Below are 27,633 nucleotides of genomic sequence, written 5' to 3' on the forward strand. Positions count from 1 at the left end.
GCGAGCGCCGGCCTGCGCAGGCGCATTCCGCGCTCCCCTCCCCGACCTGGGCGGGTCGCGCCTGCGCGCTCGGGGGAGCGGCTCGCGGCTCGCGGCTCCCGCTCGGCCTCGCGCTGGCTGCGGCGAGTCTCGGTCCTGAGGGCGGCCGGCGCGGCGGGCTCGGTGACGATGAGGTATCTGCTCGTTCTCCTGCTGGCGGCGTCGGCGGTGATCCGGGGCGATGCGTCGGCCAACCTGGGCGGCGTGCCTAGCAAAAGATTAAAGATGCAGTACGCCACGGGGCCGCTGCTCAAGTTCCAGATTTGGTGAGTGTGCGTGCCGGGCCCCGCCGCGCCGCGCCGCCCCGCCTCGGCCGCCGTCAGCTACGCGAGGCCCCGGCTCCGCGGCCTAGCGGGCTGGGCCTCCCCGGGCCCGGAGCGGCGGCGCCGGCGGCCTTCCGCGGGGTCCGCGCCCGCCCTTCCTTCCTCGGGGCATAACCGCTTCACTCAGTTTTTTTTTTTTTTTTTCCTTCCTAGAATGGTGGGAGCGCGGAAGGAGGGCACGGGAAGGTTAATAGTGAAAGGCGAAGCCGTGGGGACACTTGTCAGCACGTCAGGCCACGGCCACGCCGGCCGCCCGCGGAGGAGCTGAGCGTGGGCCTCCGGTGCCTGCGCCCGCCCTCGCTGCCCCCCGCTGCCCCCTCGCTGCCCCCCCCCCCCACAGCGCAGGTTACTTCAGGTCGTTGGAGGAGACCCGCGAGTGACAGGCGCCCTCTCTCCGAGCCTCCCGGGGTGACTGTTGAGGGACGTGGTGGTGGCGGGGGGTTCTGACAGCCCCAGGGCTGCTCCTCCGCGTGCAGTTTCCAGAATGTCTTTGAAAAGGAGCCCGAGGGGGGGAAAAAAAAAGAAAAGAAAAGGAGCCCGTTCGGTCTGCCGGCGACAGCTCACTCCCAGGCCTCCCCCCACCCCCACCCCTCCCGGGGGTCGCCTGTCCTGGCGCCGCTGTCTGTCTTCCCGTCTTGCAAATCTCTTGTGCATTCAGAGAAACAGAAAAACACACACACACACACACACAAAAACCCCACCTGAAACCAGAAGACACCCAGCAGTGTTTCGACATTGCCCTAGAAGCGATTTTTGTTGTTACCTGGTTAACTGTTAGAACCTGTGCAGTAATGCCTGTAATGAGGTGGGTGGGGTGGGGTGGGGTGGGGGTTGGTTAGGATTTGAAAGGCAAAACTAAAATTGTAGAAATTAGCATTCTGGGATCGCCCCGGTTGGCTCAGCGGGTTTAGCGTCGCCTTCAGCCCGGGGCGTGACCCTGGGGTCCTGCCTGAGATCGAGTCCCGCGTCCGGCTCCCTGCACGGAGCCCGCTTCTCCCTCTGCCTGTGTCTCTGCCTCTCTCTATCTCTGTGTTTCTTCATGAATAAAGAAATAAAATCTTTTTTTAAATATTTTTTTTATTATTATTTATGATAGTCACAGAGAGAGAGAGAGGCAGAGACACAGGCAGAGGGAGAAGCGGGCTCCATGCACCGGGAGCCCGACGTGGGATTCGATCCCGCGTCTCCAGGATCGCGCCCTGGGCCAAAGGCAGGCGCCGAACCGCTGCGCCACCCAGGGATCCCCAAGAAATAAAATCTTAAGAAAAGAAAAGAAATTAGCATCTTGATATCGCAAAAGGCGACTTTTTTTTTTTTTTTTTTTTTTTTTTACAGGATAGGATGGTCAGGTTAGTGTGTTTTCAGAGCCCTGATACTTTGGGTGGAGTAGTGTGCTAAAGGTTAGATTTTCTACTTACGCGACTACTTTTTTTTTTTTGCTTACGTTTTAAAGAGTAAGCAAATATTTTAAATTTTAAAAATCAACTGAAACGACCCTTAGGGTCAGAGAGTGGGCTTTATTTTTGCAGTGAAAACTATAAAGACTTTGCAGTTTCTTCCTGATTAAAATAAAAACGACTCCCTGTACTGTTTACTGTGTGGCCAGGATATATCATTTTCATATAATACTGTAAATGGGGATTATGACTTGACCATTCTGATTTTTTCCGTATTTTTTTTTAATTAGAAAGTGGCAGTCATTTTTTTTTTTTTTTAAATTTTCTTTTTTTTTTTTTTTTTTTTTTAATTTTTATTTATTTAAGATAGTCAGAGAGAGAGAGAGAGAGAGAGAGAGAGGCGCAGAGACACAGGCAGAGGGAGAAGCAGGCTCCATGCACCCGGAGCCCGACGTGGGATTCGATCCCGGGTCTCCAGGATCGCGCCCTGGGCCAAAGGCAGGCGCTAAACCGCTGCGCCACCCAGGGATCCCTTTTTTTTTCAATTTTATTTATTTATTCATGAGAGACACACACACACAGAGAGAGGCAGAGACACAGGCAGAGGGATCCTGGATCCCAGGATCACACCCTGAGCCTAAGGCAGGCCCTAACCACTGAGCCACCTGGAAGCAGCACAGTCATTTTTTCGACCTATAATTATTGTTAAGGATTATGATACTTTGGATATAAGTAGTTAAAAGAAGACTGCATTTTCCAAGTTATGTAATTTTTCTGTTTCCTACTTTTGCACCTCTTGGTTTCACTTGGGCTTTTCCAAAACTCTTTTACAATTGATCGTATTTCAATGGTATAGGAACTGAATTCTTGTCATAATAATTTAACAAATGTACCTTCCACTGAGGATATGCATAACTAAGTTTTCCAGATGTGTAAACATATAGGGAAGGGTATTTAGTTCTTCAATTAAACTTTTTAAAAAGTCTTAAGTACTTCAGTTGAATTTGTGATACATAGTTTCTTTTTTTTTTAAGATTTTATATATTTATTCATGAAAGACACACAGAGAGAGGCAGAGAGGGAAGCAGGCTCCATGCAGGGTGCCTGACGTGGGACTTGATCCTGGGACTCCAGAATCAAACCCTGGGACAAAGGCAGCGCTAAACCGCTGAGCCACCCGGGATTCCCGATACATAGTTTTTCTTTTCTTTTTTTCCCCTTTAAGTACAAACTTGTCCCAGAAGTCTAATGAGAGTTTTCTTTTGCAGTAACCCAGAGCATATTACATACAAAAGTTCTTCAGTCTTGTTTGGTTTGTTGTAATCATAGATGGGAGATAGTTTTATTAGTGTGCGCTCCATATACAGGTAAATTTAGCTTGTTACTTTTTCCCCCAGAGATTAATCTGAATATAGTAAATTGAATATTGGGTTTCTGGCTTTGGTAGAATCTCTTGGATGTTCACTTGCCAGTTTGGGAAAGAAAAGGAAGCTAAAACAATTGATAAATATGTGAAAATTCTTTTAATTCTGTTTGAAATCTAAGTGCTATACAAAGCGGTTTTTCACTAATTACCATTGTAAGCAAGGAGAGAATTATTTTTACCTTTTCCGTAACTTTTGTCCTTTATTATTTTATGAGCGCTCTTTTTAACTGTAGCGCAAAATACCATCCATTAATTGTACTACTTTTATAATTGCTAATATAACGGCAGCAGCGCAACACAAATGGAATTAGAGCGTGCAAAGTAGCTTAGAATGAACTTTCCTATTCTATACTGATGTATTTTTTTCAATAAATATTCATTCAGTACCTACTTGTGCCAGGGGCTGAAGATACCATGGTGAACAGTGTAGATACGGTCCCCCATGGAGCTTCCAGAAGTGCACGGTATTACTTTATGTTCCTAACTCTTGGTTTATGTCAATTGATGGATATCCTTTCCAAGTTGTGGTTTACCTTTACTTTGTTTATGGTGTTTTTTGAAGCAAAGGATTTTTTTTTATTGTCTTTTCTGGGGTGCTTGGATGACTCAGTTTGTTGAGCATCTGGCTCTTGATTTCCGATCAGGTGGTGATTTTAGGGTCCTGGGATCCAGCCCCATGTCAGGCTCCACATACAGTGGGGAGTTGTCTTGAGATTTTCCCTCTCCTTCTGCCGCACAGCCCACTCATGCTCATGCGCACTCTCTGATGAATTAAATTTTTTAATAAAATATCTTTTTCAATCTAGCAATGAAATTAGGTGAATTTGATGGCATTGATTTCATATTTGGGGGAAAAGCTTAATCCTGCTTATTTGGATGTTTAAACATTGAACATAAAGGAAGTTCTCTGGTCAGTTTAAAATAAAGTTCCTTTGTAGCATTCTTCCTTTTTGTGGTTTTTATGAATGAATGCGTCTTACGTGTAAATGTATTCTGTCAGGTACTATTTGGTATGATGTTTGTATGTGTGTTTTATTTTCCCCACATAGGAGATTTAGCATGTAGTCAAGCCTACAGCATTTAAGCAATTGTAGTTTAAAGAGCTTACTGGCTGCAGCTCTTTACAGTTAATACTTACTGGATATTTAACAAATGATACACTAAGTAGATTAAATAAAAGTTTCAAAACATAAGCAGAATACAGCAGAATTTTCCAATTTTTGTTAAGAATCCATTGCTGATATTTTAGGACAACCAACTTCTAAAAGTATTTTTAAGAGGCAAATGAAACACCTACTCCAAGAACAAATTTTTATTTAAATTTGTACAAACTCAGCCTTCGCTTTCAAGGTATGGAGGCAAGAAAATAAAGGCCTATGGCTGATTTGGATGGTGATACTTACTGAGATTAGTAAAAGGCTGAATTGGAGAAAATCTGAGAAATTGTGAATTCAGTTTTCTCAGACATCATAGGCACAAGTGGAAGGCAGTCATTAATTCATAGACAACACATATAAAATTACAATTGTGTTAAGTCCTGTATAGTCAGGGGATTAGGGAGGATTTCTATGAGGAAATCAACTTTGAATTGAGATCTGAAGGGTAAGATTTATTGCTAGAGAGCTTTCAAGCTATGGGAATGACACGTTCAGTGGCCTTGTAGTAAAGAGAACATAACTGCTTGAAGAGGCCAAGGCTACTGACCTCAAAGACCAAAGAGAAGGTGGCACAGACCCTGGAAGGTCTGGCAGGCCATATGGAAAGATCAGTTAGCCTCACTGTCGAAAAGACATTAGAGGGGACAAAGAAGAGATTTGGGGAAACCATTTAGGGAGACTATTGGGAGTAAAATGTAAAGGGACAGATCTTTAGGAGATAGATTTTGTGTATTTGGTGATGGGTTATATATTTGGCGGGGAGGAGAGGAGGCATGGAGTAAGGAGTGTCAAACCTGGCTCCTGAGTTCTGGAGTGGTGCTATTCCATTCATTAGAATGATAAGGGAGACAAATTTTGTGGAATTTTTTTTCTTTTTGGTGATAGGGAAGGGGAGGAATCTTGAATTTTTAGATGATAAAAGGGGGATATCCTACAAAGAGATTTTCATCTCCCCAAAATAGCCATAGTAACTAAAACTAAAATCTTAAATACCAGTTACTGTATTTCACCAAACCTAAGATATGGATAAAAAGATACATCACTATTTTATATATCACTCAGGGAAAAAAAAAATACTGCCATTTATTTATTTATTTATTTATTTAAAAGATTTTATGTATTTATTCATGGGAGACACAAAGAGAGAGAGGCAGGCTCCATGCAGGGAGCCCGATGTGGGACTCGAACCCAGGAATCTGGGATCACGCCCTGAGCCAAAGGCAGGCGCTCAACCGGTGAGCCACCCAGGCATCCCAATACTGCCATTTAAACTGACACATTGAAGCAGTGAAACAAAGGAGTAGTAAGTTGATCCAGATAGTAGAGTACTAATGGAGTGTTACTAGAGAACAAATAAAGTGCTGGCTGCTATACCTCCTATAAGTTTCCTGTAATTATGTAGAGCTTGGTCACCATTTTATTTTGGTTTTTTTTTTTTTTATTATTTAAACAAATTACAGTATCTAACTGAATAATGTACACATAATAGTTGTTTCGACTTAATGAACAAAGTACTTTAGTCCAAAGCTTTTAGAGGTGGGTAAAAAATATGCATAGTTTTAAAGGTTTTATCTCCTCTAGCAGAAAAATGCAAACATTCTTTCCTTACCATTTGCCATTAAGGTAAGTGGTGGAAATCAAATTGAATGTATCATTTGGAAATACCAAGATAACCTCATAAATTTTGAATAGTCTAATTACTGGAAACCTGCATTTACTGAACTAACAGTTTCGAAGTCCAGATTCTTATTTGATCTGCCTCTTAATCTTCTGAGTGACTTTCCGGAAATTATTGAATCTCTTTAGCTGTCAACTTGTTCAACCAATATATGACGGTGTTGGTTGCATTCCAATTACCTCTAATATTCTGTTTTTCTATTGTATACTCTTAGGAAGTTTCAAGGCAAAAAGCCAAAAGCATACATATATACTTTTCTGTCACCTTTTCTACTTTCCAAAAAGGGAAATCAAATCACGTTTTCATATATCTTACCTTGATTGGGGGTGCAGCCTAGGATTGGTCAGGAAGAAATCTTACTGTATGGGTTTTAACAAGAACTACTGATGATCAGGTCCTTGTTTTTTATGCCTTTTTCCCCATGCCACTTACTTTCCCTTTTTGTCGAATATTTAGGAAGATAAGAATTAGTTTTTTGCAGGCATGTTTGAAAACCTGTTGTCTGGTGGGAGAGACAGACATGTTAAACAATATTACAGTAAAGCATTCTGTTCAGAGTGTTCTAAAAGAGGTCATAATGGAGAGCTTTAAAAACATAGTGGAAAGAAAGATTGTCTATTCAGGGAGAGTGGGAAGGCTTTGAGAGGAGGAAATGAAATTTTTAAGGGTTTGAGGAAACCACCAGGAGATGTAGAAAAATAGCCTTATACATAAGGGAAGATCATATGTAAATGAAGCCTGACTCAGCACAGAGAAGGGGGAGGGGACAGGAAATAAAGCTGGAGGAAGATAATCAATTAAAAACTGCTAGCACAGTGTAAATGCCTTAAAAGCATTTTAAATGCTTTTGTAAAACTTTAACAAGTTTTATTAATGTATTATTTTTATTGTCTTTAATGCTGTGATGAGAATTTGGTAAATGAACCTTTGAAAACTTTACTCTGAGGCTTTCATCTTTTACAAAAATGAAATTAGCTTTCGGGTTATAAAAATAGTACAGGTTTCTTGTAAAAATAATAAAGAAGTGTAAGGGAGGAAACATTTTTCTTCTACCCTTATATGTTCCCTTGGCTGGTCTATTAATCAAAATGACATAAGACCGATGAACAGGAAAAAAACATTTAATTACATACTTATGAGAGCTCTCTAAAAAAATATGAGAGGCGAGAACAAGTTGGGCATTTGAGGGTTATATCCTGAGCTAAGGAATAAAATAGGGGCCTGGGGCTTCAAATGGGAGGAGGGTAATTCACAGGACAGTAAGAAGAGCAGATGTTTGGTAAATAGATGTTTGCCTTGCCAAAGAAATCTTTCAGGTAAAAAGTTACCTCTGATAATAGCTTTCTGTTTGGGCTTATCCAAATTCTTTTAAGTAGTTAAGGGATCAGTAGATTGTTTTGTTTTGTTGAGTTTTGTTGTGTCCAGTTGGTCTGAATTGCCTTCAGCTCAAAATAAGCCATATCCCAAAGTGGCATATTTTGGGGCCACATATTTTACCCTTCCCTCAGAAGTATACATAAGGAAGTTAAAAAAAAAAACAAAAAACCCTGTATCCCATTTTGAAGAACCTCCTTCAAGACAACTCTACACAAGTGTTATATAATTTTACAGAAATGAGTTCATAGTTGTATGCTTTTTTTTTTTTTTTTGAAATTTGCCTTCTATCACTTACCATTCAGTGTCAGTACCCATATGCAGCAGTAGGCATAGTATTACATAAGATGAGTGCTCCTTAATTTAAGTAACTAGTGCCTATTGGTTAACAGTTTGGTTGATCCTAATTTTTCACAAAATTAACTCTGCCAAGGTGAATATCCTCATATATATTCTATACTTGTCCAATAATTTCCATAAACTAAATCCACAGAAGTATTACAATTATGTCAAAGGGTGTCACACTTATAATTTTGACATTGTTAAATGAGTTAATACTCCTACTAGAAGATCTTAGAGAAATAGGTTGAGTTTTTTAAAATTTCTAGTTTATTGCGCTGTAATCAGAATATGACATCTGCCATTCCTACTTGGCTTTTTTTTTATGACGGTCAATTTTTGGAAGTGTTCTTTGGGCTCTCAGAGGGGTTTCTCCTACTGAAAATAAAACGTGATCTGTGAAATCTGCCTATTAATGATAGTATTCGGATCTTCTGCAGTTCCTGTTTTTTTTTACCCATCAATTTTTTTTAAGACCTCAAAAAAAATTTATTTTTTGCCTCAAAATACTTTTTGATTCCGTGTTTTGGTTTTGAGATTTCTTGTAGTACCTCCTTACCTCTTATAATTCTTCTGCTTGTAGAATATTTTTGGATGTAGACTCTATTTTGAATCTTTTTTATTTGCTATTTCTGCTCTTTTGTTTTATGACATTTTTTTTTATTAATACTTCAGGCGTTTTGTGTTTTGTTGTTGTTGTTTATTCTCCCTGTTTCTCAAAACCAGAGAAACAGCTTCAGATATGAGTTGATGAACTGTATCCTCTTCAGTAGACTATTACCAGTTTACTCTCTTCATTAAAACGTTGCTACCACCAAAAGACATAGATTTTTGTCTGTTTTGCTTTCTCTTGATTTAGGTTCTCTCTCTTTTGAATGTCATCAATCCGTATTTATGGAAAAAGTGAGTACAACCTGTTGTAGTCCACTGTGGTTGTCTCTGAAATAACGTAACTGCCCTCTCTGCCCGCTCTGTATATTCCTAACTGGAGTATAGATAGATATCACCTAATACTGTTCATTTCTGGTAGGTTTTTACCTGGTTGGCCTCTGTTCCAGTTTGGTAGCTATTAGGCATAGAATGTAATACATGTAGAACTTCAGGTTTGAACATAACTCTTACCAGTCACACTCTTGGCCTAGCCTCCATGCCTTTACCAGAATTCATTGTGCTACTGCCAGTTCTCTTTCTGCTGCTGTGGTATCTGACATGCCCTTACTTCTTCTTACTCTATTATCCTGTTGGTGATTTTCTTTCTAAGATTCCTGCGTTTATTCTAATGTCATGTGGAATGAGTCTACAACCAATAGGCAGGTAAATATACAGGTCAAATAGGAAAGCAGTAAAGCAGCCCAGAGACTTCTTTAGTTTAGCCGTTAAATCATCATAGAGCACAATGTATTTTTTTATCTGTCTCTTTAATAACTTATAAAAATCCACTGAGGATGAGTTCTGTGGCCCATGAATCATACCTCTAATTAAAAAATGTATTGAAAAGAATAAAAGCTTGGCATCGTATGTGAAGTATTTTAGGATGAAACAAAGGAATTCTACAGAATGAGTTGTCACCATTTATTGAATGCTTTAATCAAGTCATTTTTATTGAGTGACTGCATACCTTATAAATCTGTTAATATTCTGTTTTCCAGAATAAACAGGTAAAATTCCTCCCCAGGAAAAGCTGAGGAACTAAGCACTTTATAAATTCTTGTGGAATAGTCTTCAGCAAAAGAGTTCATGAAATGTTATGCCAAAGGTATGGAGAAATTAGAAGCTAGTGACCTCAAGAATAAGACAAAAGAATGAAGGGAATAAAAACAGATTATTAATCATATTTTAGCTGTGTCACATCTTTGGAATAAACTCATTAAAGAAGCTAAGAATCTTAGAAGCCACTTTATGCATATTTTGTGTATATGTTTGTACTGTGGTGGCCACTGTGGTGTTTCAAGAGTTAGCTAGAAGGGAAATAATCTGATTTCATATAATACTGTTCCTTTATCTGATAAACTGATACCTCTTTAGTGTTGCTTTTGCAGCTTCCTAAAAAACTGAGCAAGTTCTGGGCCACATTTTGGTTTTCAAAGTGTATAAGCACTCCTGTTTGCAATTTTTAAAAACATCAGTTTAGTCTATTTTTCACTCCCTGAATACCTTGTTTCTTGTGTGGTTTATAGAACACCTTGCAGATTTCATTCCTTAAGGCACTTAGAGTAGGTGATATACCAGACAGATATTTATTATTATAGTATTTCATCTATTAAACAGAACAAGGAGAAGTAAAGATTATATCTAAAAACACAGCTTTCAGTGATCAGTGAGCTGTTGGACCAAGTAGTGCTGTAGATAATTAGCACAGTATTTACAAAATGTCTTCCTATTTTTCTTGGTACAGTGTGGGATAAGTATTAGTTGAGATTCTTGAGGTGCAAGTAGCAGAAACCTTTTTGAACTGGTTTGAACAATACATTTGGAAATAAATTTTTAAATTATTATAAGAATTGTCTTAGAACCCAAAGGCAGAGAGAGATGCAGCAGGGCTTCAGAGAGAGGAACTAAAATAGAAAGCCAGAAAGTCAGAGGAGGTACCATTCGCTCTTCCTGGTTTACATCTGTACTTTTTTCACAGTAAAAGGTACTTAATTTTTGTTTCTCTGAAGATTCACTTCTCAGTCTTTTTGAAAGATTAAACATGTTAAGTGTTCACGTTTGTGGAGATAGTCACTTTTTTAAATCCCATTTCTTCGCTTTCAGAGAGGGAACTGGAGCCTTCCTATGACAGGTTTGCATTATTCTGGAATGTCAGCAATGGCAAGGAGTTGGTTTCATTACGCAAAGAGGATCCAATCCTGTGTATGTGGGTGAGGACAGTTGGAGAGAGGAGGTTATTGTAAATAAAGGAGAAGGTGAATTCAAGAGGTGCTAAAAATAGGAATAAATTGTAAGTTATTTCAGGAGTATCTGAAATTCTGTTTTTTTGTTTTTTTGGTTTTTTTTGTAAGATGTGAGAGACTGGGGTTTGTGATGGGCTCAAGTTTGATATAAATAAGCATTTGACTACAATTCGGAGCAGACATAGAAAGGGGAAAAGTGGAGTAGTTAGCATCATGAATCGACACTGAAAATATGATGAACTTTAAAAAGTACAGACTCTATTTGAAATAGCACAGGCAAGGCATTTTGTTTATTAAATTTCCTTTCACATGGATCATCTAATTTGTATGTAAGTTTTTTCTTTTAGAAAAGTACAGTGAAAAATATTTTAAATTGAGCAGTTGCAAAAGTTGACTCCATAGAGTAAGATATTTCTCTATTTCTAACCCTAATCAGGACAACATTAAGATTGCAAAGTTTAAATCTACTTCTTAAGGACCTTTGGTTCTACCTACGACAGGAGGAAGAGACAGCTACTGCAGCATGTTTTTAGCATGTTCCCATATTTAGTTCGTGGAGGTATATTGGACATCATAGTTTTACTCACGGACCCAGAAAGAATGAGTTTAAGTTGAAAGGGCTGGGTGTGGTAGTAGAAGTGGAATGATTACTGGCTCCTCACCATGTATGCCTTTAATTTAACATTTTGTCCACCTCAATAAGCAGTAGGTATATTTTGTTTTGGAAAACATCTGTCAGCAGTAGAGATTGCTGTTTTAAAACAGGAAAATTGATTTTGGGAAAACAGTTATATAGGGGGAAAAGTTCCTTAGGTTTTCCTCACAATTCTGGAAGCAATGATAGGAAGGAAGGTTTACTTATACAAGTAAACTTGTCTAAAAATGTTGTGTCAGTTTTGTAAACTTCATTTTTCAGAAATCGGTATTGGTTTTTTGGTTTTGTTTTTTATTGAGGTATAATTGACACATTAGTTCAGTTGTGCAGCGTAAAGATTCGATATTTGTGTATTGCAAAATGATTACTACCATAAGTCCAGTTAACAGCAATCACCATACAGTTAAAAAATTTTTTTCTTGTGATGAGAACTTTTTTTAAAGATTTTATTTATTTATTCATGAGAGGCGGAGAGAGACGCAGAGGGAGAAGCAGGCTTCTTGCTGGGAGCCCCATGTGGGACTCGATTCCAGAATTCGAGGATCATGACCTGAGCCAAAGGCAGACGCTCAACCACTGAGCCACCCAGGCGTCCCCTTATGAGAACCTTTAAAATCCACTCTGCTGGGTACTTTCAAATATGCTGTATACTATTATTAACTATAGTCACTGTGCTGTACATTACATCTTCCAGACTTACACGTTTTTTATAACCAGAAATTTGAAAAAAGGTACAATTTTAAAGTCCTTTTTGAATTTCAAGATTATGGGCTGATTCCTTTTGGAATTTGATCTGAAGGTCTGATCCCACACTGAAGACTTGGGACTGGAAGAATGGAGGGTAGAGCTAGGCTTCCGGGCACAGCAGCCAGAAGAGTAGGTGACTAGGAGGAGTCTGGCCAGAAGTATTGTCTGCACATAGATACACACACCTCTAGCTAGGCCTCTTGGACTTCCCTTGGCAAGAGACTGGAACTCCCAGAGCAAACATGAGGAACTTCTTGGGGCCCACAGGTTTTTAGCTCTCCCAGAGGAAGAATCTCTAGGTCTTTATCACAGAAGAACCTTTGAGATCTCTGCCATCAAGAGGTCAACTGTATGGAAACTTGTTTGTGGCATTTGGGCCAAAGGGAACCTATTTCCTGGACAAAGGGAAGAATAGCTCTTGCAACATCCAGCTCTTCCGCTGGAGCCTAGTGGAAAGAGCTAGAATCTCAACTCACAGGGTCTGTGTTCTAGTCTCTCAGCCCTAAGAACAGGGACCATACCTGTGTCACTCATCATTACAAACCCAGCGCCTAATAATACTGCTTGACATGTAATAGGCATTCAATGAGTATTTGAATGAGTGAATTAGTAGTAAATTTTCAGCTTTCTTAACTTTGTCTCTGATCCTCACAGTGTTTGAGTAAAAGTTAGAAGATACCATTTTAGATAATTAACTCCGTTGTAAACATGGAGTTAATGCAAATTTGAAGGCACTGAAATCAGGTGCCATTTCTTGGTTTCAGGGTGGTTAGGCATATAGGTGAGCTAGGTTATTTTTGTAATATCCTCAAAACAAAAGCAGCATTAAAATTTTTTTTATAGAGAAAGCAATTGTGACAAAATACTACAATTTGGTGACTCTAATAACAACAATAATAAAATATTACATAAGGTGAATGTTTAGTAAACATAAAGTATGTGGAGATTCCTAAGTTCTTTTAAGTATTTAGCTGTAGACCCTTTGCAAAAATTTCATACTTTTAGGGACTTAATCTCTTGTGAAATTTTTATTCTAAATGTAAAGGAAATATTAATTGTAAAGAAGATTTGTGACTTTTTTTTCCTGAAAAGCGAGTTTTCTTAAATTGAGATCTACTGATATTTGGACTGTTGTATCCTGTCAGACATAAACCTGATGGTATGTTTTTCCTTGACAGTGTGATGGACAAAGTTGGCACCTTAGGTTTTACATTACTGTTAATTACTGATTCTGCTTCCTCTGTACTTTCATTGGTTTATGTGTCCCTTCACTTAATGTAGTTAATGTGCTTAACAACCTTACCTTTGTAAGCTCTTCTGTTGATTTTGTGGTACCACCTCCTTTTTTTTTCCTCAGTTACTGATTGACAAATAGAAATTATGTATATTTAAGGTGATGATATGTATTGTGAAATGATTACCACAGTAAGGTTAGTTAACACATCCATCACCTCATACAATTACTTTTTATTGAGTGAGAATATTTAATATTTATTCTCTTAACAACTTTCAAGTATATAATATAGTATTGTTAACTATAGCTATTGGCTGTAAATTAGAGCCCTAGAGGGACGTCTGGGTGGCTCAGGGGTTGAGCCTCTGCCTTTGACTCAGGGCATGATCCTGGGGTCTTGGGATTGAGTCCCACATCGGGCTCCCTGCGAGGAGCCTGCTTCTCCCTCTGCCTATGTCTCTGCCTTCTCTACCTCTCATGGATAAATAAATAAAATCCAAAAAAAAAAAAAAAAAAATAGAGCCCTAGAATTTGTTTTACAACTGGAGGTTTGTATCCTTTGACCAACATCTCCACATTTTGCCTGTTCTACAGCCCCTTGCAATCACCAGCCTACTCTCCATGTCTCTGAGCTTGGCTTTTTTAGATTCTATGTAAAATGAGATTTTACAATTTGTGTTTCTCTATCTGACTGATTTCACTTAGCATAATGCTTTCAAGTTCCATCATATTGTTGAAAATGGTAGATTATTTTTTTCTGAATAACATCCCCTTGTGTATTTATGCCACATTTTCTTTATTCATCTGTCAGACATTTAAGTTGTTTCCATGTCTTGGCTATTTTAAGTAATGCTAAAATGAATATGGGGGGTGCAGATACCTTTTAAAGATAGTGATTTCATTTCCTTTAGGTATATACCTAGAAGTGGGATTGCTAGATTATATGGTAGTTCTATGTTTAATTTTCTGAAGAACTTTCACAATGTTTCCATGGGGAAAACTGTAAATTTAAAAAAAATTCACAGTCCTGCTGACAATGCACGAGGATTCCCTTTTTCTCTGCATCCTGGCCAACACTTACCTGTCTTTTGATGATAGGCATCCTGACAGGTATAGGGATATATATCTTTCTGTGATTTTGATTTGCATTTCCCTGTTGATTAGTATGTGGAGCACCTTTTCATGTATCTGTTGGCCATTTTTATGTCATCTTTGGAAAAGTGTCTATTCAGGTCCGTTTGCCCATTTTTAATCAGATCATTGACTTTTGGCTATTGAGTTGTAGGAGTTCCTTAGTTCATTTTGGTTTTAACCCCCTTTATCAGATAGCTAATTTGCAAATATTTTCTCTCGTTCTGTAGGTTGCCTGTTCTTTTTGTTGATGGTTTCCTTTACGTGTAGAAACTTTTTAATTTGATGTAGTTCCACTTGTTTATTTTGCTTTTGACACCTTTGCTTTTAGGGTCAAATCCACAAAATCATTGCCAAGACCAGTGTCAAGGTGCTTACCCCCACTGTGTTTTCTTCTAGGAGGTTTATGGTTTCAGGTCTTATGTTCAAGTCTTTTCATCCATTTTGTGTTGATTTTTGTGTATAATGGGAGATAATTGGTTCATTTTCATTCTTTTCAAGTTGCTGACAGTTTTCCCAGCACCATTTGTTGAAGAGTCCATTCTTTTTTCAACCTTGGCTCCTTTGTGAATTAATTGACCATATTTGTGTAGGTTTATCTCTGGGCTCTTGACTCTGTCGCATTGATCTATGGGACTGTTTTTGTGCTACTGCCCTACAATATTGATTACTATAGCTTTTTTTTTTTTTAATTTTTATTTATTTATGATAGTCACAGAGAGAGAGAGAGAGAGAGAGAGAGAGAGGCAGAGACACAGGCAGAGGGAGAAGCAGGCTCCATGCACCGGGAGCCCAACGTGGGACTCGATCCCGGGTCTCCAGGCTCGCGCCCTGGGCCAAAGGCAGGCGGCAAACCGCTGCGCCACCCAGGGATCCCTGATTACTATAGCGTTGTAATACAGTTTGAAATAAGGAAGCGTGGTGCCTCCAGCTTTGTTCTTTCTTCTCAAGGTTGCTTTGGTTCTTGTGGGTTTTTTTGTAGTTCCATACAAATTTTAGGATTGTTTGTTCTGTTTCTATGAAAAATGTCTTTGGAATTTTGATAGGGATTGCACTGAATCTGTAAATTGCTTTTGGTACTGTGGACATCTTAACAATAAATTCTGATCCATGAACACAAGATACCTTTTCAGTTATTTGTGTCAATTTTTTTCATCCAGTATCTTAAAAGTTTTCAGTGTATCCTCCCCCTATATCTGCACTCTGGTGGCCTTTTTTTTTTTTTTTTTTTTTTTGCTGGGGAAACATACCCCTACAGAGTAGTTGTTTAGATATTTTAATGGGAGATATTCGATAGTATTGACTTAATTTCTGGAATAATGTTATGGATTGCTGTCATGCTGGTGAAATTATCTTCCCAATCCTTGTTTTTCTTTGTAAAGTAGAAGCAAATTTTAGTCAGAAGGGATTTAAGAGTTCTTTAAGTTCCTTTTATTGTGATTGAACAGGCATGTGTTTGCCTAATTTGGGGCAGAGTTGGAATAAGAACCAGAATTTCAGGTCTCATGCCTTGGTATTTTATAAGCTTTCTTTGCTCTAGTTTTGAAAGTCCCTATTTCAGAAGAGCTGTTTTCATTCCAGTATTTATACTCGATACCCCCTCAAAAAGCAAGTTGATTCAAGAGCTCAAAATATGCTGACATACATGAATAGGTATTTGCTGCTGCCCAACAATGACCCAAATCTACAAAGTTTAATGTCCTAATAGATGGATATACATGGCGGGGAGGTAATTTAAGTATGTAAAATTTGTGAAGAAACCTCCATGTTGCTGTTATCCAGCATCAGTCATTATTACTTTGTCACTGTTTGTGAGAAACACTTTTTTAATCTTGGCAATTTTTAGATTTTATCTAAATGCAAAATAAGTAGAAGCATATTCTAAATTGCTTAACAGAAGCACTTTGATTTTTCTGCAGTGTTTCCTGAGGTTATAGGCGGGTGTTTGAGGAGTACATGCGGGTTATAAGCCAGCGGTACCCAGACATCCGCATTGAAGGAGAAAATTACCTCCCTCAACCCATATATAGGTAAGTGAATTTCAGTAACTTAAAATGAATTTTTAAAGTGAATTTTTTTCACTTTTGTGAGTAAACTTTTGTGGATTGTTTCAATGAACTCTTCTTGGTTATTGTAATTTCTTAGTTGTAAAAAAGAGAACACTGTCTTATAAGTAGCAAGTTGATTTGATCCAAATAAGGAAGAATTTTTCTGTAAGAAGGAAAAGAGGAGGATTATTTCAGAGATGGCAACCTTAATTTTTATACAAAGTCAATGGTATAAAATTCTGTACTGTTAAAAATAGTAGTATTTTTAAAGGTTAATGCTATATAGTTTTACAAGTTATTTTTATTAATTTAAAAGATATTAAACATTTTTGTTTTAAAACTCCACAATAAACTTTAGTTACTATCTTTTTTACTACTTGTAATTAGTAACTTTTAGATTTGGTGTCTAGAAAATGTCTGTACACTTATACTTGAATTATGAAGTTTTGAATTTGAGAAATTGTGACTTCTGATGATTTTTTTTTCTTTCAATAGACACATAGCATCTTTCCTGTCAGTCTTCAAACTAGTATTAATAGGCTTAATAATTGTTGGCAAGGATCCTTTTGCTTTCTTTGGCATGCAAGCTCCTAGCATCTGGCAGTGGGGCCAAGAAAATAAGGTACGTAACATAATAGTTTTCATAGTTGTAGGTTTTTAGGTTGTCAGTGAAAATATTTTAATGGATTGTTTGGTTTTTTTAAGTATCTGTTGCTGATTCATCTGTTCACTTGTATTATTTTGGCTTTAACCACTTTTTAATCTTTGGATAAGGCACTTAGCCTTTCTTGGCCTTAGTTTTTTTTTTTTTGTATTTTTTTTCCTTGACCTTAGTTTTTATAATTATGTATTAAGAAAGATTAGGTCTTTTTACTATTTGAAAGATAGGGAGGTGTGACTTTAGAAGAAACGGCACAAAATAATTTTAATACTTGATATTGATTATATAGATTAGGTCAAATCATATCCAACAGAACATCATATACACATAATGTAGGCCTTTTATACTAATAAGGGTATTAATGGTTTTGTTCACATTAAAAATGGCAATTCCATGGATTTGTTTTTTTTTTTTTCATGGATTTGTTCTTAAAATTTGGTTTTAATGGCTTCTGACTCTTCTGTTTTAAATATATGTAAATATATATGAATATATATATCTAATATTCTATATTAGATTTCTTTCATTTGTTTTACTTGAAGTCGTCTTTTCTGGAAGGTCTATCTTTCTGCTGTGAGGAATGGGACTAATTTTATTTCTCTCTTAGAGGAGATTGCTTAAGTTTCTTCTAAAAAGTGTTCTGTTTTGGAGTCCTCTGGGCTTGTTTTTTAGGTCTAGGCTGAAACTACCTTTAGTGGACTCCTACATATCTGTGCTTCTTTTTCGTAGGGAACGACTTATTTCCAGTAATAGGCAAGGTTCCTTAACATAAACATCCTCAGGTGCTGCCCCTTATTGAACTGTGTCTCCATTATTAATAAGATTGATTTGCATAAGATTAAGAATTGAAAGTTAAGTACTCTAATGTTTTGAGTTACATTTATTCTGTTGATTCCAACTTCAGTGCATTTTACTTCTGAAGACATATAATGTTGTTAATCTGCTGTGGAAGAGGAGCTATAGCTTTTATGTGTACCCTTGTGTATCGTTTTCATGAAAATAAACTTACTGTTCCCAAATGCAAGAGTAACCTCTATGAAATCAAAGCCCACCTAGCTGGGAGGAGAGCCCTTTCTCATTTGCTGTGAGCATTTTTATTTACTTTTTTGAAATAATTTGCTATACATTGACACCCTCGCTTCATCCTGTTTTTTAGTCAGGTGATTTTGTTAAATTTTGTTCCTTCCTGTCCACCAAGGAACTTCTAGTCTCTCTTGAAAGGATATGGATTTGCCCTCCAAAGAGGGGGAGCGAATGTAATTTAATATACTAGTGCTATCTAATCGACTTTTTTATTTGACTTAAAATGATTTGTTTGGAACATGAATGGGTTGTATTGAATACATGAAGTTGCTGATTATTGCATCACTAGTCTCTTGTGAATTCATACCTTATATAAATGGTGAAATAAACCCTTCTTATGCTGGTAATTTTTTGTTTAACTTATTAAGGCTGTTACGAAATCTAGAGATTGTCTCTACGTTACAAGTATCTCTTCTTCATTGTGTATAAAGCTGTGAATTAATGTTGTAGTTTCCTTGTTCCATGTATGTTATTGGAACATATAGAATAGCAATAATAGTCTATGTAGAAACTTTTTTAAGATTTTGTTTATTTTAGGATGATAGAGTGAGCAGGCAGAGAGAGGAGCAGGGGGGGGGAAGAAGGAGGGGAAAGAATCTCAAACAGATTCTGCACTGCGCACAGAGCCTGACATGGGGCCTGATACCACAACCCCAAGATCATGACCTGAGCCAAAACTGAAAGTCAGACACTTAACTTGAGTCACCCAGGCACTCCTGCCCCTGTATAGAAACTTAAAGTAGATTGAAAAACAGCCATTACCAACTAAAAATGAGACTCTGTATTTAAAACATTACTTTTGTATCTGTCTTCAGTTGTAATGTTTGCCTTTAAAATAACTTTGCCTGCTGTATTTAATTACATTTTCTTTTAGGTCTATGCATGTATGATGGTTTTCTTCTTGAGCAACATGATTGAGAACCAGTGTATGTCAACAGGTGCATTTGAGATAACTTTGAATGGTGGGTTCTTTTTTTTTTTTTTTTTTTTTGGAATGGTGGGTTCTGAATAGTTTGCATTCTTTAACACATTTTAAATGATTTATAACAACCATCAGGCTTTTCTATTTTTCATAATATGCAAATTTAGCACTTTATATGGTCCTCACCTCACCTAGCTTGAGAATTATATCCGTATGCTGACCCTTGAATGTGTAACAACTCTAGAGACCTCTAGATCTCTCTTCAAGGTGCTACTCCCAGGAATCTTTTTTTAGAGTGAGAGGGTTTAATATTTTAAGATTTTATTCATTTATTTGAGAGAGAGAGTATGAGCAGAGGGAGAGGGAATATACCCAGGAATCTTAAACTACTTCCAAGTAATTATCTCTGCTTCCTACAATTCTTATGTACTCCAATTTGCTCCTTCCCTGGCATTGCTCATTTATTTATAATGGCACGTTATCATTCTGTCCAGTTGCCCATGTCAGAAAGCTAGGATAACCTCAGTTTCTCCCTTACTCTCCATATCTAATGGATTACCAAGTATGATTCTTAATTCTACCTTCTACATTTCTCAAAATTCTACTTCTATTTTTTGTTAACATGACTACCCTAGTCCAAGTCAAAATGATTTTGTTACCCTCCAATACATTCTCTAAACTAGAGGTGGTCAGATAATGGCCTATGAGCAACAGTAGTTTTAAATTTTTTAATGGTTACCAAAACAATCAAAAGACTATTTTATGGCACATGGAAATTATATGAAGTTCAGATTTTAGCATTTAAACCTAAAGTTTTGAGTTTCATCAATGAAAAATCTGTGGAAATCTATTTCTCTGGTCATGTAAGTACCAGCATGATATCTTTGATTTTTGCTTCTTGAGTCTCAAAGCCTAAAATATTTATTATCTGGCTTCTTACCAGCTCAAACAATAGAGTGAATTTCTTTTTTCTTTTTTTTTTAAATAAATACATAATTTTCATCTCGTTGCTTCACTGCCTTAAGTTTATTAAGTGGTTTTACTTCATCCTCAAGGTAAAGACCAGAACATTTAACACACCCAAAAGTCCCTGCTTGATGTAGCCTTTGGATTGTTGAACCATGGCCATGTGGACCCTATGTCCAGCTGCCTTTTTTTTTTTTAATAAAATTTTATTTATTACATATTGCTTGTGGTTTCTTTCAGACTACAATTAGAGTTGAGTAGCTGTGATAGACTGTATGTCTTCCTAAGGCTGAAAATGCTTACTGTCTGGCACTTTATAGTTCATTGACCCTAATCTAATCTTCACTCGCCTCTCCAGACTTCCTTGTTACCCCTCTTTTCCTGTATTTCAGCTCTTCTAATGATAATATTTTTCAATTTTAATGGTACCTCTCAATTTTAATAATAATAAGTGCAAAGGCTCCTTTCTAACCTCTTCTATGTCCCTCAGCATCTTCTAGTTTTAATTCTTAGTACACAATTGTGATCTGTAGCTATTTCTTTGGTACGTTTTGTCTTTCCCCTACTGGAGTATAAACTCCATAACGGCAAGAAAGGTAAGTCTCTGTATTCCCAGCTGTATGTATAGACAATAAATATTTGTGGAATGAACATATATTATAGACTTATCTTTAATTTTAAGGAGTGGTGCTATTTATTTTTATTATAGATGTGCCTGTGTGGTCTAAGCTGGAATCTGGTCACCTCCCATCCATGCAACAGCTCGTTCAAATTCTTGACAATGAAATGAAGCTCAATGTGCATATGGATTCAATCCCACATCATCGATCATAGCCCCACCTATCAGCACTGAAAACTCTTTTGTAAGTAGTTTAAAAATACAATAACTATTTACAGGTATCATTCTCATCACAGATCAACAAGATACTAGGTATCCCATATATTATCACTTGAGTTCCCAACTTAATATTTAATAGATGGATGTTTTCTTTATTAAAATAAGAGTGAATTTTGAAATAAAATATTCTTTTTTCTCTTTCAGACATTAAGGGATTTTTTGCAAGAGCAGCGTGACTGACATTATGAAGGCCTGTACTGAAGACAGCAAGCTGTTAGTGCAGACCAGATGCTTTCTTGGCAGGCTCGTTGTACCTCTTGGAAAACCTCAATGCAAGACAGTTTTTCAGTGCTGGCACATTTTGGAATTCTGCACATTCGTGGAGTGCAATAATACTGTATAGCTTTTTTTTCTTCCCCACATCCACTCAGTTAACAGTTTTTAAGAAAAATGTAGACGTTACTACTTGTACCTTTTTTTCTCCTTAGTCATATTTGGTAAAGTAGAAAATTGAGTTATAATTTGACTTTCTTTTCAAAGATGCCTGTTAAATCTGTTGTGATTTTATATGAATTTTCCTTTTTTTATAGTTTAAAATCGATCTTTTTGGGAACACACCTGAAGTTCCCACATACTCTTAAGAGTTTATCAGGCATCTTTAATTTGGTCATGTCCAATTTCTATAGTTTTCAAAATACTGCAGATTGTGAACAGTGCATTATATGAGATTATGGGGGGAAATCCTATATCCAGAGTACTCTACCAATTTGTGTGTATGTGCGTGTGTGCGTGTGTGATTACCAGAAAATTACTAAAAGACCAACTGCTTTTTAAATACTGTTATGTAGTTCAAGTGTCTTGCCTTGACCAATCTAATGAGTTGATTAACTGGGCCTTTATACTTAACTCAATAAAAAACTAAGCAGATGTAAGTTAAAAAGTTTGAATTTATTGCCCAGCGTACCTATTAACATATTTAAAAGTTGTCTTACTCAATTTTTTTGAATTCCAGATAATTTCATAAGGAACATTAGTTTGACATGCAAATAATAGATCATTTGCCATCTTTAAGATAATTGAAATTCAGTTGAAAGTTCAGTTAAACCTCTTTACACTTCATTTTAGGTGAATGGAGACTATTTGTCTAATAATTTAACTTAACATCATATATCAGAATTTTATTATATTTAAGGAACAAAATCAAAAAGTTTTTTATTCAGTGAATTTAATATCTTTCCAGAGTTCTATAATGATAGTTTTTTTTTTAAACAAAACCTTAAACTGCTGAACTATAAGGGTAATTTAGCAGAAATAGGATCATAATGTAGAAAAATAGTCAAGTATCAACATATTTTAGATTCCATATGGGAATAGACATGTAGGTCTAGATTTGTTACTAGAAATAAAGGGATTTGAGGAAAAATAGACCATTCAACATTTGGTCTTCCAGACACTTAGCACAACCCCTTATACTTCACTTACCACTGAATATTTGTTGAATTGATGTTTGGTAATCATGATTTTATAGCCCCAAGGTGGAACATGCTGTAGTAGTCTCTAGCTAACAGGAAATTAGTCTGATGATTCACTGCAGAAAATTGATTAAATGACTTCTTTTAATCAAGACTGCACAACCTAAGTTGATACAGTGGCAAGCGTCCTTAGAGGTTACGTTGGAACTTCTTGGAGGTTATTATTCATGTGTAATATTTTATGTTTGATTAGCCTTGCTTAAAGGCTAGTCAGGCTTAAAGCCTCATTACTTTTCATTTGTAGCAGCCCAAATGTCTGTCTTCTGCAAGTTGAACACAGAGCTCAGTGTTAGTGTAGGGCCTTTCTTTAGTTGATGGCCATTCCAATAGTGATAAATTAACCTTTGGGCATTTAGAACTTCCAGACTCGAGCCTTGGATGTTCCTATGTATCTGACAGGTTAGCCCTCAAAAGCATAAGATTATATTCTAACTTTTTTCATGTTCGTCTTGGGTGAATAACATGTCTTTTGGAGAATAGCTTTAAGTGGCTTAGACACTGATAAAACTCAGTGTGTTATTTTTTGTACACTCATGTCAATATTGTTTTATCTTTAACCATATTTAAATCTAGGATTTAATAGAGTCTACTGGAAAAATTAGTGGAAAGCATGAATATAAAAACCAATAAGGAAAAGGGGAAAGTTAAAAAAAACTATTTAGAAGAAAATGAAACTATTTAGAACTAATTTTATTATATTTCTAACATTTCAGAATTTATTAGTTGCTTACAAATTGATGTGGCTGTGTAGTTTATAAATGTTTATGTATTATATTTAATTAGGAGACCGTAGAACATTACAACAGATTGGCTAATGTTACTGGGTTTTTTTTTTGTTGTTTTGTTTTTGTTTTTTAAAACCAGAGTTGCTGTTGTGGAAAATATTACTTGTTAGATTAATAAAAGAATGTTGGCAAAACATGGTTTTATACCTCAGAATCCAGATGTGCAAGACAAAATATGCTTTCAGATTATGAATACATTTTTTTAAGGTATTAACATTAATGACAGCAGTTGGTTAGCCTTTTACCATTATCAAAATACAACAGGATTCCAATGATTATTCTTTATTATTTTGAATGTTGTTACTTTGGGACCTTGATTGGTTGGCATTTTATCATTGTCATAATTTTAAATAATTCTGATTTTAAAACCAGCCTGCAGAATTTTTAAGCATGATTTGATGATATTCAATACTAAGGCTTTTAAAAAAAATTTGAGAGAAATGTGAGGGATTGTAAAGTTTAGGGGCTTACTAACATAGCATTGTGAAAATAAACTTATATTAAGCTGATGTAAAAGGAACCCCTCTTTTGTGGAATTAAATCTGTGTTAGAGCACTTCACGTGATAACTGTATTTAGGAAATTTTATTTGTAAAAGTTGTTGGTATCAAATAGTATGTTCGCTTTCTAATTACTTCTTAACCAGTGCTAACACATCCCCTCGCCTTCTCAATCTGGCACTAAAGCCTTATTGCTCTTGGACCTTACACTACTTCTCAAGCCTTATGGTCCTCTTGGTGTTGCCGAACTAACAACAGCTCTGGTGTAATTCTGTGCTTGTTTGGAGCAGGGAGCAGCAGTTTACATCATTGTCTGTCCCCAACCTCCAGAATTCCTGAGAAAGTAATACTGACATTTCAAATCTAGAGAAAAAATAGTAGGAGGACCTTCCCTCTCGACTACGTAGAGACAGCAATCTCAGAAGAGAAAACAAAGCTCGGATTTTTTTAAAAAAAGATTTTATTTATTCATATGAGACAGAAAGGAGCAGAAACATAAGCAGAGGGAGAATCACGCTCCCTTAGGAGCCTGATACAGGACTCATCCCGGGATCATGACCTGAACCAAAGGCAGACACTCAGAGTGATCCAGGTGTCCCAAAGCTCAGATATTTTTTAATAATTCAGGTGAGCCTTTTCCTTCACAGACCTTGGCTCTTTTTTCTTAGGCTTCGGAAAAGCCAATAGAGACTCCTATCCAAACTGTATCTTGAAGAAAAATATAAACTGGTCTAGAGTGGGAAGAGTGATAAGTCACCTACTCTCTATCAAAGCTTATGGAATGTCTTCTGTTGCCTATGTAAGCTTGAGCAAAATAAAAGAAAACATGATAACTACATAAACATCTGCAGCATCAGTTTTAAAACTTTCATGTGCCTAAGAATCATTGGGTCAGATTCCATAGAAATTGTGATTCAGTGGTGTGAGAGGGGATCAAATAATTTGCATTTCAAACAAGCTAGGGCTGTCAAGTCTGTGGTCCATACTGAGAAAGAATCACTGTACCTAGAGCAGAATGCAAAAGGCTTAACAACTCATCCCAAGAGAAAATGTAACTCATGGAAAGGAAGAAAATTTTGTCCGTTTGCATCACATTTATAGAATGACTTAGTTAAGAATTCAGTAAATTGGGAACTCAAAGAGGAGAGAAACAGAATGAGAGGAGAGGGAGGTTGTTTCTAGAAAAACTTTGGAGGACTTCATTTTCCCAAGTAATCTGTTTTACCAATGTGGCCAATTTGTTTTTTATCGTTTGTTGAGTTCATGTTTTGAGACTTTTTAGTTGGATGTTTTAAAGGTAATGTCAAATCTTTAGATATAAAATCGATTTTAAGTACCAGATTTTCCCAGAGCAAAACAGGCAACATGCCTGTATTATGCTTATATTTAATAGTGACATCTGACTTGATTTTTATGTAAATCTATTTAAATGCTTATAATTCTGAGTAGAGAAAATGCATACTTTTAGTTTTTGTTGTGGTAACCATAATAGAACCCATAAAATTGCTAGGGTAACCCAATCTGACTTAATTCAGCCCCGTCCCCCACCAAAGCAAAGGACTTAGTAGCTCATGTAACTGAAAAATCCAGTGTAGAGTTGTCCTCAGGGATTCAAATACGATTATCGGGATTCTCCAGCTAAGTTGGTCTCACTTCTCCATGAGCCTTCCTCAAAATGGGAAAAGAGTGCTTGGGGCTGGGGAGGATGGGGGAGTAATGAGAGCACGGATAAAGTCTCAGAAAACTACACTGGTGCAAATTGGGTCATGTTCCTATCTTTGAATCTTATTTCTCACTTGATAGCCACTCTAAAAATACTGTGTTCTGTTAAGCCTTCCTTTCCTCTAATTAGTGACTTTACTCCCTCCACCCAGTCTCCTTCCTATTTAGGATTATAATTATTTAAGACAAACTTATGGCTTTGTGGTTGGTTATAATCTCAGATTAAGTGCTTAACTATTTGGGAATCAATCTGGAATGGATAGAGTCAGCTTTGGATCGCTTGGCCTGGTTAATACAGGTATCAGAACCTGGCTAGCAGATTCCCAAATTCCCTTGGGCCACTGCCTATGCTCATTTACTTTGTGTACTAGCAACTATCCCTAGAGAAAAAAAAAAAAAAAAACAATTACTGCTCTTCGTTTATTGTTACTGTTGAGTTGCTAAGAACACATCTGTTTGCAGGTAAGCGTGCTGATGACATTTTCCCCAAAACTTTTTTTGTTAAGTATTAGAAGATCTGGGTTTCATCTCTTAAGAGCCCATGGAATCTAGAGATGAGACACTCTTCTTAAGGTATTAAAGTACACGTTTAAACAAAATAGGTTACCTATTAATGTGTTGGTCCCAGTAAAATTCTATAATATACAGATATATAGGAATTTGGTGTTGTGAAAAATTTTGAGATCTACTTCAGTACTTGAAAGAAGGGGCAAGAGAAGTATCTTGCCTGTGGTTCTATAGTTTTGTCAAAACTACATCCTTGGTGAGGGTTGGGGAAAGAGCAGTTAACAGCAAAGAGGCTTCATTAGAAAAGACCCCAAGTGGGAAGACTTAAAAAAACAAAGCAGACTTAAAGATTTAATCTCAGTTTCACTTGACAACTGTTTATTTACTTTTTTCTTTTTTAAAGATTTATTTATTTATGATACACATAGAAAGAGAGAGGCAGAGACACAGGAGGAGGGAGAAGCAGGCTCCATGCTGGGAGCCTGACGGGACTTGATCCCGGGTCTCCAGGATCATGCCTTGGGCCAAATGCAGGCGCTAAACCGCTGAGCCACCCAGGGATCCCCTGTTTATTTACTTTTACTTTAGCTAAGATGGACTGGAATTTTCCAAATCAAACTAAAAGCGAGGGAGTGCAGGAGACAATAGGAGAGAAGGCAAGTTTACATGACAAATTCTTACCCTTACACAAGTAAATGCAAGCTCCAGATTGATTCCGCGTGTTTCCTCATCTGGAAGGACCCTTCCCTAAAATTGGATTTGTGAATTGCAGTTTTCTTAACCACTTACCCTCTTCATTGCTTATGTGAAAATTGCAAAGCATATGGGAGAAATTTCTGTGTACATGTCCTAGGCAAGGAAGTTGCCTCATCCATGAGTTTAAAAACACACCTGCTTCTGAGCTGGAGTTTTGGTCATATGTTCTTGCTAAGTTCTTGAATTTTTAATTCAATGAAGATTCTTCATCACTAATGTTTCTCAATGTTTCTTCTGAAGCACAGGTCTGCCTAGGGCTGTGGCTCCATGTGACGCATTGCAAAACAATTTTGTTGACGTATTTAAAATCCATACCAAAAAACTCATTTCACTTCAAATTGGTCATGAAGTATTGGTTTTACATAAAAATTACATAAAAATTTTACATAATTTTATTACATAAAAATTACATAAAAATTTTATATAATTTTTATTACATAAAAATTTTAATTACATAAAAATTTTTATTAATAACTTCCTAAAGCTTCAAGCAAATCCATTCTCAAAAAATTGTGTTTCTCCTGAGACTATAATTTCTGTTCCGTTGCATCTTACTCTCTGAGTATGGGGGGAGTGTGCTTGTGTGTACATAACCTAGGAAACAAGGTGATCTACATTATAGACTCTTTTCCTTGAAGCTTATAGGAACTTTCTGTGTAATCTGCAGTAGAACACTATGCTTAAGAATTACTATAGTAACCAAAGGAATGTGTTCCAGGAAACCCAAAAGATGTGTGTGGAAAGATCATATGAGAAGCACAACTAGGACTTCTAAAATGTTGCATAAAGAGAGTTATAATGCCAAAAAGCTTAATTAAATACTGTACAGAGTAAAGTAATGACAAACATGCTGAAAACATTGGCCTCTGAAAGTCTTGAGGAAGGCAAAAATAAGTGCTGCCTATGGATGAGTGAATGGG

At 37.0% G+C, this 27,633-nt stretch overlaps 1 protein-coding gene across 1 annotated transcript; it reads left to right on the forward strand.

Annotated features, from left to right (window-relative positions):
* Positions 1-68: 68 nt before the first annotated feature.
* SELENOT (selenoprotein T) lies at positions 69-23,749 on the forward strand. The gene is made up of 6 exons (XM_041734183.1): positions 69-305; positions 16,314-16,424; positions 16,938-17,064; positions 19,061-19,148; positions 20,784-20,937; positions 21,117-23,749. Exons 1-5 carry the CDS (start codon positions 169-171, stop codon positions 20,906-20,908), a joined length of 588 nt encoding a protein of 195 aa, XP_041590117.1. The 5' UTR covers positions 69-168; the 3' UTR covers positions 20,909-20,937; positions 21,117-23,749.
* Positions 23,750-27,633: the final 3,884 nt, after the last annotated feature.

This window comes from Vulpes lagopus, chromosome 19 (assembly GCF_018345385.1).
Source record: "Vulpes lagopus strain Blue_001 chromosome 19, ASM1834538v1, whole genome shotgun sequence".
Lineage (NCBI taxonomy): Eukaryota > Metazoa > Chordata > Mammalia > Carnivora > Canidae > Vulpes > Vulpes lagopus.